This window comes from Bos taurus, chromosome 17 (genome assembly GCF_002263795.3).
Source record: "Bos taurus isolate L1 Dominette 01449 registration number 42190680 breed Hereford chromosome 17, ARS-UCD2.0, whole genome shotgun sequence".
Classification (NCBI taxonomy): Eukaryota; Metazoa; Chordata; class Mammalia; order Artiodactyla; family Bovidae; genus Bos; species Bos taurus.
Window position 1 is genome coordinate 3,884,383 of NC_037344.1, and position 12,895 is coordinate 3,897,277.

General features: G+C 46.9%; 1 protein-coding gene across 6 annotated transcripts in view; it reads left to right on the forward strand.

Annotated features, from left to right (window-relative positions):
• The first annotated feature begins 821 nt into the window (after positions 1-821).
• The window catches only part of RNF175 (ring finger protein 175), a 67,646-nt gene continuing 55,572 nt past the window's right edge, over positions 822-12,895 (forward strand). For 4 of the 6 annotated variants that reach the window (XR_009490954.1, XR_009490955.1, XM_005217470.5 and 1 more), the window contains exons 1-2: positions 984-1,066; positions 10,709-10,746. Coding sequence is in view for 4 of the 6 variants with exons in the window: in XM_005217470.5 (XP_005217527.2) it covers positions 1,016-1,066; positions 10,709-10,746 (89 nt within the window). In the remaining 2 variants the exon portion in view is untranslated. Of the gene's footprint in view, positions 1,067-10,708; positions 10,747-12,895 lie in introns of all 6 variants that reach the window. The other 2 variants (NM_001193184.2, XM_024977484.2) reach the window with 2 other exon arrangements.

Sequence of the window (12,895 nt, forward strand, 5' to 3'; positions counted from 1 at the left end):
GTGGTGAATTGTACTGCATCTTTGTCTCCTCCCCCTGCCGGCTGTAGGTCCACAGTGGCCAGGATGGGTCCACATCTTGTGGTCAGTGTCCCTGGTATCTCCTTGTACATGCCATCACAAAAAACGGGAGCCATCACAAGCTGGAATCGAGTAAGCCACATTTTGTAAGCCACACTGTCCCCTCAGGCGTCCTCTCTCTTTGTCGAGTGCCCAGAATTGACACAAGTGTTCCTAAAGGCTTGTGGAAGTATTCCAGCTGTCCCTGTGTAAGTCCAGGCTGCGAGGTCTCACGCTGAGGGGAAAGGAGGGTCTCTTAGAAGGCGAAGGGCACAAGACAAGCGGAGGGTGGTCCCTCAGGGGAAGGCCCGGGGCCTGCAGCAGCACGGGAGCTAAGCGGGTATACGTTCTCCCACAGGGAAGTCTTCTCCTCTGGAGAGACTGTGGAAGGACCGATGGGACTCTGCCCAGGATCTGTCCCCATGACTGAGGCTGCAGAGAACTGAGCAAGAAGCGGCCAGGCGGGGGAAAGGCTCAGGACTGGGCGGCCGCAGAGGTCAGAGACCATGCTGGTCTCCCCACATGGGGACCGGCACCTGACCTCTTGTCTTCCACTGAGGGAGAGAAGTGAAGAGAAAACAAGGGCGCCTCTCCTCCTCGCCCCTCTCTCACCTCCGTTTCTCACTCTCACACTCCCATCTCCTCCCGCCTGGTCTCCGGGTAACGAAGCCGCTGGGTCCAGCCCCGCGCATGGCTGATGGGGTGCGGGGTGCGGGCTGCGGGGTGGGGGGAAGCGCAACGGGTTTCCCGGCGATAGTGGCCGACGGAATGGCTTCCCTGCAGAGGGCCCCGAGGCCCAGAGGGCCTCCTCAGCGGCGACGGTGGCCCGCATGAGCATCCCTGCTCCGCAGGAGGGTCCCGCGCGGGTATCTGGCCCGCACTGCCCGGGGCGGGGCGGCGGGGCGGCGGGGACCCGCGGACGCGGACACCCGGGCAGCGGGCCCTGAGCGCCGGAGGCATGGCCGCGAGGGCGGCCCCGGGCCTGGAGGGGGCCCCCCAGCACGAGCAGGTACGGGCGCGGGCGGGGCGGGGTCACCGGGTCGCGGGTCCCAAGGCCAGCGCAGGGGCTGCCGGTTGCACAGGTCGGTCTCCAAGGCCCCCTCCCGCGCGCGCACCCGGTGGAGGGGCGAATGACCTTCTGGAAGACGCTGTGGCTTGTCCTCACTCCTCCCCACTCTGGGAGGCAGAGTTCCTCTCCATCTCCCTCTGTCTCTCCTCTTCCTCTCCCCTTCCCCTTCTCTTTCCCCTCCTTTCCCCCTCTCTCGTCCTCCCCGGTTCCTTCCTTTCCCTCCCCCCACCCACTCTGTCTTTTCCGGGATGAACCTTACCCTGCTTGGCCCTGTCCTCTCCCCGCCCTGCACACTAGCTGCCCACCCGCTCCCCGCTCCCTGGCAGAAACCCCCAGGGCCCGGTGAAGGCCGGGGCCTTGAGGCAGACGGCTGAGGGATGCTGGGAGTACATCAAGCTGACTCCGTGGTTCTCACTCAGGAGGCTGGGGCAGAGCCACCTGGAGGGCTCTACCCACAGATGTAGATTTCTATCCCCAGGGTCTCCAAGACTCACTTCTGGGGTAGACCCTGATCATTTGCAATCTAACCAGTTCCCAGGGGGTGCTGCTGCTTGAGCTCTGAGAATCACTGGACTGTCACGTTCTTCCTGCTCCTCGTGGTGGTTTAAAACCCTATCCATTTATTTATTTTTCATTCATCTGACAGTTCTTAGGCCATGACCAAGTACTGGGGACTGGGGTAGGGGAGGGAGTAACCATGCAATTAGAGGCGGGCCTTTCCTCTGGGAGTTCACATTCTGGAAGAGCAGAAAAAGGAGGACAAAAAGAACTCATTGAGAGTAGGGAGAAATTACTGTCCCCAAAACAGGTTCAAGTGAAGCTTTGTAAGATTTCTAAGAAGCAAGGGATTGCAATTGGCAGCGGGGATGGGCAAGGCTAGTGAGGGGCATGGCATTAAGCTTGGCCTTGGAGAGTGGGTGAGAGCTGACCTTGTGATGACTGGGGAGGCTAGGAATTCTGGATGGAGGGAACAGCAGTACCAACTTGTTGGAGGTGAAGAAAATTGTTGGGGAGTGGTGAGCATGGGAAAGGGGGGAGGGAGCAACGCTCACTGTGACCTTGGTAGAAATTCAGAAGGCTTGTCTTAAAGAAGGGGGAAAGAGCTAGGTATGCATTTGGGAGTTCATTTCCAAAATGAAGAGGCTCTAAGGAAACTGCATGTCCCTCAAGATGTCCAGTGTCTCCACTTCTGCCAATGGAGGGGCCTATCCTGCAGGGCTGCCTGGAGGAGGTGGGCCCCCAGCAGCCCAGAAGGGAGGCTGGGGGTGCAGGAAAAGCACTGAGGGACAGAAAGTTCTGCTTGGTTGGAGCAGAGAGTGTGCTGAGTCAATGGAGGGAGGTGAGGCTGAAAAGGGACATGGGACTTCAGGAGGGACATTAACAATGGTGGCCGGGGGAGGATAATATGGTCGGTAGGCTTTATTATTATTATTATTATCAATGTTTTGAACATCCAAAATTTAAAGAGTCAAATAATTCTGTACCATCCTGTAGACTTAAAACACAAAAACAGCAGCTCCACTCCACTCACCCTTCCCCACGTCTGATTTCCACTCCCCAGAGGCAATGATTTTCAACTTTTTCAGTCATTTTTTCTGGTCTGTGCTCCATATTTTCAACCATGCAGTCATACAACACTTCTTGATTTTTAGTCACTAGTGCTATTGGATCGATTCCCTGCTACGGAGGATAAGAAAGAACTACACTCTCTCCCACCACCTGTCCACCCCACCGCCCCATGTCTTCTCTCTGTATAGGCTCTTCCTTTTGAACCACAATGTTCAGACTTCCTACTGATGTAATTTGATGTGGCTCTTTTTTCACAGCTCTACTGGGCACCTGGTGAGTCCTTTCCTTCGAAACAGGTGTCTTTCAAGCCATGGAAATTTTCCTGTATAATTTACTTTACATTTTTTGACTTTAGCCATCTCTGCTCTCTTATTCTGGAAATCCTCTTTTTGCATATGAGATTTCCTGAACAGATTCTCTAATTTTCTTATATTTTCTTTCTTCTTTTCCACCTCCTTTGGGGTTTTGTTTTTTTTTTTTTTTTTTTATTCTTTCTGAGGGAGTTTCATTATTTATCTTCAACATTTCTATTAGATTTTTTATTTTCAGTTCTCAAATTTTTCATTTCTAAGATCTTTGTCTGTTTCCATTTCTAAAGCCTGGGCTCCTTGTCCTCATGGGTGCAGAGCCCTCTCCTGTCTCCAGGGCTTGATCATCTTTGGCTGTCTGCCTGTGTTAAAGGGGAGATGGCAAAACACTGTTTGGAAGCTCTTTAAGCAGGGAGAGCTTATGGAAGGGTAGGCTGCACTGGAGGAGGACCTAGCCAGGCCTTTTCATAGGAAGGATGATGCCAGTCCACATCTGTAAGTCTTTTCTCTTGGCCTGGACGGTATCGCAGAGACGTCCTCTTCCACATGCTGCCTGGCAGCCAGCATCCCCAGCCAGGTGGCAGGCCTAGAGCAAGAGTACAGATAAAGGCCCACATGCCATGTGTCTAAAGATTATAAGCCAAGCTGCTCTCACAGGCCTGCCTGCAGGCCCACCAGGACCTGTGCCGCCTCCCTGACCCAGAGCTTACAGGAGGCACGCCATCCCCACCCGCCTGGCGGTTTGCTCACCTGAGTGTAGTGGCTACCTGCCGGGGCTGGATGTGCAGGTATCCATTTCCTGGAGCTGCTGTAACAAGAGGAGTTTACTGAAGGGATAAATTGGGAGATTGGGATTGACATATACACAGTGCTATATACAAAATCAATAACTAATAAGGACCTACTGTATAGCATAGGGAACTCCACATTCTGAAAAAAAAACAATGAAAATGAAATGTTAGTCACTCAGTCGTGTCTGACTCTTTGCAACCCCATGGATTTTAGCCCTCTAGGCTCCTCTTTCCATGAGATTCTCCAGGCAAGAATACTGGAGTGGGTTGCTGTTCTCTTCTCCAAGAGATCTTCCCAGCCTAGGGATTGAACCCAGGTCTCCTGCATTGCAGGCAGATTCTTTACCATCTGAGCCACCAGGAAAGCCCACATTCTGGGATAACCTATATGATAAAGGAATCTAAAAAAGAATGAATCTTAAAAAAAGAATCTAAAAAAGAATATGTACACCTGAAGCACAACATTGTAAATCAACTATAGTCCAATAAAAAGTAATTTTTTTAAATAGAGAAAAATTTTTAAAATATTGATAGAAAGGGAAAAAATAGAAATAGAAAAAAAAATAGGCCTTCCCTGGCAGTCTAGTGGATAAGAATCTACCTGCCATTGCAGGGGACACAGGTTCCATCCCTGGTCTGGGAAGATCCTGCATGCCAAGGAACAACTCAGCCTTCTCGCCACAACTGCTGAAACCAGGATGCCTAGAGCCCGTACTTCGAGAAGCCAGTGTGATGAGACACCCGTGCACAGCAGCGAAGAGCAGCCCCAGCTCACCACGACCAGGGAAGGTGCACGCTCAGCAGTAAACACCAAGCACAGCCAAAAATAAAGCAATCAGTCTTTACCAAAAAAAAAGAAAAATAGAACCTTACTCTTCCACAGTTCTGGGGGCCGGAAGTCTAAAACCTGTGTGTAGGCAGGGTGATGGTTCCTTCAGAGACTCTAGGGTGAACCTTCCTTGCCTCTCGCAACTTCAAGGGAATCCAGGTGTCTTGGGCTTGTAGCTGCTTCTCTCCAGTCACTGCCTCTGTCTCAACATGGCTTCCTTCTCCATGCCTGTGTCTCTCCAGGTGTCAGATCTCCCTTCGACTTTCTCTTATATCGACTCCAGGGTTCAGGGCCCATCCTAAATCCTGGATGATCCTATCCCCAAATCCTTAATTTATTCACATCTGTAAAGATTCTTTCTTTTTCCAAATGAGATCACAGTCGTAGGAACCAGAGGTCAGAAATAGGCCATATCTTTGTGGGTTGGGTAGGGAGGGACAGGTTCATCCCCCTGCAGAACAGAAACCAATGCCAGGACTGGTCCCATCAGATGCCTCAAGGACTTTTGATAGGAAGCAACCCACTGCACAGCTCACCTCCTCACTTCTCACGCTAAGGATTTCCAGGCAGTTCATAGCTGCTTCCAAACTACCCACTGGATGGAGGGAGAGAGGCAGTGTGGTTATGACGGGGGCCTGGTCCACTGAGACATCAGCTTTGGATGGCCTGGGGTGGAGCTGGGGGTGCAAATTAAAAACTCTATCTTGGATTTTCCAGGGCTCAGGCTATTGTTTATTTCTCCCCTTCTTCCCCAGTCCACCTGAGAGCATCAGCCCTATACCAGCCATCTTCAGTCAATTTTTACTCAAGCTTTCAAAATATTTCTGCTTTTTTTGGCCCTCTTTTTTTTCCGGATCTTAGTTCCCCAACCAGGGATTGAACCGGCACCCTCCAAACTGAAAGCACAGCGTCCTAACCACTGGGCCACCAGGGAATTCCCTCAAAATATTTTCTTGAGTTAGAAAAGAGGGAAAAAAAAGCCTCTATGTTTCCAAATTTGAGATGCATGGGGGTAGGGGGGAGGCTTCTAGAGCAGGGAAGTGCCCGTGGGGCCTGATGGAAGACCAGGCTGGAATCTCCCCTCCAGACGAGGACTTTAAATGCTTCCCCCTTCCCTGCCAGAGCCTGGGTCTCTGAGCCCCATTGAATCCCCCCAGGCTGGGGTGGGGTGGAGAATGACACAGTCTCACACTGACTGAGCCTTCTATTTTCAACACGGCTGCAGCCACATTTCTAGACGTGCTAGGCTTCCTCCACCCGTCAGCCCTCCCGAGGGTCTTCAGCATAGAACGTCTGCTTTCAGGAGGGCTTTTCCAGAGTTATCACTAGTGAGTTACACCATCTTTGCATAAATGAGCCATTTGTATTTCCTCTTTTATGAATTTCTTGTTCATGTGCTTTGCCCTTTACAAATGCTTTATCTCTTTTGGATTAAACTGTAAAAGCTCTTTTTCTATTCAGTTTAGTCACTTCTTGCCTTCACATATGTTAGTTTATCTTTCAAATACAGGTGATTTTAATCTATTTTTCGTCCTCAAAATTCATCGATTTTTTTACTTTACAGCATCTGAGTTCCCTGTCATACTTAGAAATGCCTTCTTCACTGAGGTATTATTAAAATGCTTAACTGTATTTCTTCTAGCACTTTTCAGGTTTTCCTTTTCACATTTAAATATTTGATCCTTTTGGAATCTATTTCGAAGCCGGGTATGGATCTAGCTTTACAGTTTTCTCAAATGACTAGCTAATGGTCTCAGCACCATTTTTTTTTCATTTATTTTGTATTGGGGTATAGCCAATTAACAATGGCGTGATAATTTTAGGTGAACAGCAAAGGAGTTCAGCCATACATATGTATATCACTCTCCCCCCAAACCCCTCCCATCCAGGCTGGCACATAACCCTGAGTAGAGTTCCATGTCTCAGCACCATTTATTGAACAATCTGTTTCTTTCTCACTGCTCTGAAGTAGCTCGCTCATCATCTGTAGCTAGGTCTGCTCCTGGGTTCTTCTGCTCACTCACTGTCTTCCTGTTCCTGGGCCCGTAGGCTGTCAGGTAATTTCTGTGGCTGTACTGTGGGTTTCAGTGGCTGACAGACCGCACCCCTAGTCTTCTGAATTTTCCTGGATAGCCTTATGCTTATCCTTCAGATGAATTTTAGTGTCATTTCAGTTTCCAAAATAAGTCCTGTTAAGCCCCTGGATGAGCTTACATAATAACATACCACAAAAAAAAATCTTTCAAAAAACAGATTCCACCTAGGGAAAAAAAAATTGTACTATAGGAAACCATTACTAGAAAAGAGATGTCTCTAATTGTACCACCATCGTAGTTTGCTTTTTCTCTAAGAAAAAGAATATTGTTTCAATATCACTTGATCTAAGGAAGTTCTTAATTGTATTTAGCAGAAATCGTTTCAGCTGCAATTTCCACTCCCTAAGCTTTCCTCGTTTTCAGTAGAACAATTTATCATACTTCATTTAAAATGACTTCAGAAACAGACTCACAGATACAGGAAACATACTGGTGGTTGTAGGGAGGGGCAAATTAGGGGTGTGGATTAAGAGAGAGAAACTGCCATGTATAAAATAGATAAGCATCAAGGACATGTTGAATAGCACAGGGAATTACAGCTATTATCTTGTAATAACTTTTATGGAGGATCATCTGTAAAATACTGAATCATTATGCTGTATACCTGAAACTAATATAATATGGTAAATCAACTATACTTCAATTAAAAAAAAAAAAAAACAAGACTTGGAATCTGGTGGGTAGTTACACATTTATACCCAAAGCTACATTACTTGTAAAAGTCAAAGGAAGTGTATCTTCTCAACTAAAAACCCAATTCCCTGTTTTAAGCTAATTTGAACAAAAAGCACTGTGAAGCCAAAGATCTTGAACAGCAAAAAGGGGACCCATGAAGTCTTGGTTGCAACTTTTACTAAGATGACTGGCCCTTGGATGAAGCACCTTCTTAGAAAACTCTCATCTAATGTCTTATTTATATTCACAGTATTGCAGTGAAGTAGATAAGAGCAGTTTTTACGTCAGTCTCCAGCCTCTGAGAAGGAAATGGAGACAAGCACAGGTTGGTGATGCGCCTGGGTTACCCAGAGCTCCAGTCAGCTCAGTGTTTGGTACTGGATGGGTCTGTGTGGCTACAAGGCTCATTCCCAAAGCAGAAGCCAGTTAAGTTGGCCACATCCCACTAAGGAGGGGACTTGGCCCTGCTTTTCCCTGAGGGCTGCCACTGGAAGGCTGCCTTGAGCCCAAGTGCCACAACCTTAATTTGGATATCAGGGACTGCCTGGTAGGATCAGTCAGTGGCAGAGAGCCCCAGGGAAGCTGCAGGCAGCAGTTGCTGCCCCAACCACCTCCTCTCCACCATCACCCAGCAAGTCCTAAACCTGCCTAAACCTCAGCTAAGCTGTGTCTCCCGGAGCTTTCATCCCCCTTATAAGGAACCGCTCCAGTCTCTGACCAAGGCACACATGTCTTATGGAAACTGAGTCAGAGGACTCCTAGCCTGAACTATGGATAGTGTTGTTTCTTTCCATCTGTCAGAATTGCTTCACACACACACACACACACACACAGAGGAATTGCTTCTGCCATCTCAAGACACTATGCACATGAATTTGAGTAAGCTCCGGGAGTTGGTGATGGACAGGGAAGCCTGACGTGCTGCAGACCATGGGGTCGCAAAGAGTTGCACACAATGGAGCAACTATGGTTTTTCCAGTAGTCATGTATGGATGTGAGAGTTGGACTATAAAGAAAGCTGAGCACAGAAGAATTGATGATTTTGAACTGTGGTGTTGGAGAAGACTCTTGAGAGTCCCTTGGACTGCAAGGAGATCCAACCAGTCCATTCTGAAGGAGATCAGACCTGGGTATTCATTGGAAGGACTGATGTTGAAGCTGAGACTCCAATACTTTGGCCATTTGATACGAAGAGCTAACTCATTGGAAAAGACCCTGATGCTGGGAAAGATCGAGGGCAGGAGGAGAAGGGGACAACAGAGGATGAGATGGTTGGATGGCATCACCGACTCAATGGACATGAGTTTGGGTGGACTCTGGGAGTTGGTGATGGACAGGGAGGCCTGGCGTGCTGTGGTTCGTGGGGTCGCAAAGAGTCAGACATGACTGAGCAACTGAACTGAACTGAGCAACTGAACTGAACTGAGCTGATTTCAAGAAAACAAAGAAGGGAAAAAAGAAAACCTATTTAATGTCTGATTTGTGTAATAAAAGCTTTATTACACAAGGCCTTTTCTTCTTTGCCATCATTGGGGATTTTAGCTTTTGATGCTACTGGACTAGAGGTTAAGCTGTCTGTATTCTCCATGAAAGTTATACAATGATGTCTTTCCAAAGATTAGCCTTCAGTTAAGTTCAGTTCAGTCGCTCAGTCGTGTCTGACTCTTTGCGACCCCATGAATCACAGCACACCAGGCCTCCCTGTCCATCACAAACTCCCGGAGTTCACTCAGACTCACGTCCATCAAGTCAGTGATGCCATCCAGCCATCTCATCCTTTGTCGTCCCCTTCTCCTCCTGCCCCCAATCCCTCCCAGCATCAGAGTCTTTTCCAATGAGTCAACTCTTCGCACGAGGTGGCCAAAGTACTGGAGTTTCAGCTTTAACATCATTCCTTCCAAAGAAATCCCAGGGCTGATCTCCTTCAGAATGGACTGGTTGGATCTCCTTGCAGTCCAAGGGACTCTCAAGAGTCTTCTCCAACACCACAGTTCAGAAACATCAATTCTTCCGCACTCAGCCTTCTTCACAGTCCAACTCTCACATCCATACATGACCACAGGAAAAATCATAGCCTTGACTAGACAGACCTTTGTTGAGAAAGTAATGTCTCTGCTTTTGAATATGCCATCTAGGTTAGTAATATCTTTCCTTCCAAGGAGTAAGCGTCTTTTAATTTCATGGCTACAGTCACCATCTGCAGTGATTTTGGAGCCCAAAAAATAAAGTCTGACACTGTTTCCCCATCTATTTCCCATGAAGTGATGGGACCAGAGGCCATGATCTTTATTTTCTGAATGTTGAGCTTTAAGCCAACTTTTTCACTCTCCACTTTCACTTTCATCAAGAGGCTTTTGAGTTCCTCTTCACTTTCTGCCATAAGGGTGGTGTCATCTGCATATCTCAGGTTATTGATATTTCTCCCGGCAATCTTGATTCCAGCTTGTGTTTCTTCCAGTCCAGCGTTTCTCATGATGTACTCTGCATAGAAGTTAAATAAGCAGGGTGACAATATACAGCCTTGACGTACTCCTTTTCCTATTTGGAACCAGTCTTTTGTTCCATGTCCAGTTCTAACTGTTGTTTCCTGACCTGCATATAGGTTTCTCAAGAGGCAGGTCAGGTGGTCTGGTATTCCCATCTCTTTCAGAACTTTCCACAGTTTATTGTGATCCACACAGTGGATCAGCAGCACGTGGGTGCACCCTGTAGGTCAGTCTCAAGCACTTTCCTGGGAATGATCTGTATGCTCTCCCACCCAGCCCACGGGCTGGGCCAGATTGCCCCCTTCCCTGTGATCAGGGTTTAAGGGTTTCAAGGAACAGGAGGACACAACAGTGCTCCAAACGAGAAGCTGGTCAGCTCTGACTCTACATCCTTGAACCTGGAGAATGTCATCTCCAAGTTCTCACTGGCATCATTTAAGGCATCAGCAAAACAAATGTTTTTCACAAGCTCTCCAATTCATAGATTACACCAGAAGCCAGGGGGGCACTGCCTGTTGGGAGACCACTTCCTACAACTTTGACTGAATTGCCAAAGAAAACCACAGGCATGGAGCCTCATTTGGTTTCCTGACCTTGGAGAGCAGAATCAAGTATTTATTAATAGTGACCTGATTCCTGTTTTGTGTGGGTGTATGTGTGTGTGTTTTTAGTTCCGTAATTAAATATTTTGTTACAGCTTTCATTCTAAACTATTACAGTACTAGGAAACATCAGTATTTTTCATGGTTTGCGTTTCTCATGTAATGCTGTAAAATGGAAGCTAAGGAAACAAGAAAATTTTGAGAAGGGATCTCTTATGTTTTTCAGATCTCTCACACAAAGCTTTCTGCGGATGATGAGTGGAAGTAAGTGATTTGTATTTTTTTAATAGCTGATATACTAAAAATTAGATTTCCATTGTAATAGTTTGAGAAATTAAATGCAGCCATCATTTTACTATAATTCCCCAGGATAGAAGGTGGGTTAGCAAAGCCATGTATGCGCAATGATTGTATAGACCCAAACTGCAGGGGTTTCATCTGCCTTCTGCAATGGGCTACATGCTGTTCCACAAATGTATATGTCCTTCAATATATGTCCTTATATGTCCTTGTCCTTTTAGGCACAAGATACATCTTGTTTTCCTTTTAGGCTATTTCTTCTGTGTTATGGTACCTACTCTGGGGCCATTGGACTCCTGTGGGCACCGAATGAAATAAAACAGTTCTTCCTTTTTTTTGCATTATGGTCACCAATTATGAATGTATTCCTAATCAAAACAGATGATATGTTACATTCTACACTAGTTTATACTTTCCAAAGTACTTCCACGTAGGTTAACCATCTAAGATGCATTTTCACCATATATTCACAAAATCGTTAATGTTATAAAGTATATTTTGTTTGATATCTATGCAAGTCCTATTCGACTGATGACAAACCCACTCTTCTATCTGTGTATTACACAGAGTGTTAAATAGTTATTTTGGACCTGGAATGTAAAAACTGTAACTAAGTGCTTGTACCCGTTTATTTTTTTCACTTCCCATTTCTTCAGAAGAATGAATATATTTTTTAAAGAGCTTCTAGAAATCATTCTCAGCTCCTAAGCTCAGCTTCCAATACAGAGACCAATAGTCACATAATCTTATTCAGGTTGTTTACCTAATACGGACTTCAGCTTCTCCATTTGATCAATGAAGGGGTCTCAGCACATCTATGGTACCTCCCAGCACTAACAGTCTCAGATTTTATCTGAGAAGATAGATTTCTGAGCAGTTTGAGAATAGTTGAGAAATTATTAATTATTCATGGAAATGCTGGGAACACAGGAGGTTCAAACAGTGCAGCGCTTTAACAGCACAAGTTAGTAAGTTAACGGAGAAGGAAACGGCAACCCACTCCAGTACTCTTGCCTGGGGAATCCCAGGGACAGAGGAGCCTGGTGGGCTGCAATCCATAGGGTCACACAGAGTTGGACATGACTGAAGCGACTTAGCGTGCATGCATGCATTGGAGAAGGAAATGGCAACCCACTCCAGTGTTCTTGCCTGGAGAATCCCAGGGACAGAGGAGCCTGGTGGGCTGCTGTCTGTGGGGTCGCACAGAGTCGGACACGACTAAAGCGACTTAGCAGCAGCAGCAGCAAGCAGAAATATTTAGGAGGCTCTGTGGGCTCATTTCTGTGCGTTTTCCAGCAGGGGGCACCCCTGGGATTTGGATGGAGCCCTTGCTGAGGTAGCTCTGTAGAAATGCTGGTGGAGAGAGACCCAAACCAGGTACCCAATAAGTGGCTTTAAAAGGTCACAGGATATTACCCTGAAGTGCTGTCTGATCAGTGCCCTAACTAAATGCAAACTAAGAGATTCTGTGACTGATAGTGCCTCACTTGGGGTAGAAGATGATGCTAACCAATAGTTATGAAGTAATTGTCAAGGTTCATATTAAATACTATTCCATTTTACCTAATTCCTGAACCACTCTCTCTTCCTCTGGGTTAGTAGATCCTAATTTAGGCTGCACTTTAGAATCATAAGAGGAACTGTGAAAATTACTGATGCCTCAATCGCATCCTGGAAATCTCTATGCATTTGCTCAGGCTGCCGTAGCAGATCATGCAGACTGGGTGCTAAAACAACAAAAACCTATTTTCTCACAGATCTAGAGGCTTCAAGTCCAAGACCCAGGGGCCGCAGGCTTTGGTTCTTTTTGAAGCCTCTCTCCTTGGCTTCTGCCTGTGTATCCAGACGGTCTTCCCCGTGTCCTCACCTCCCCTTCTCATAAGGACACCAGTCATGTTGGTTAGGACCCGTCTTAATGACCCCATTTACCTTAATTACCTCTTTAAAGACCCTTTCTCCAAACACAGTCACATTCTGAGGTCCTGGGGGTTAGCACTTCAGCTTATGAATTTTGAGGGAACCCAGTTCAGCCTAGAACACCAAGCAATGGTCACTCCATTGCTGTGGGGTTCCAGCCTGGACACTGTGATTTTTAAAAGCTCCTCAGTGATTT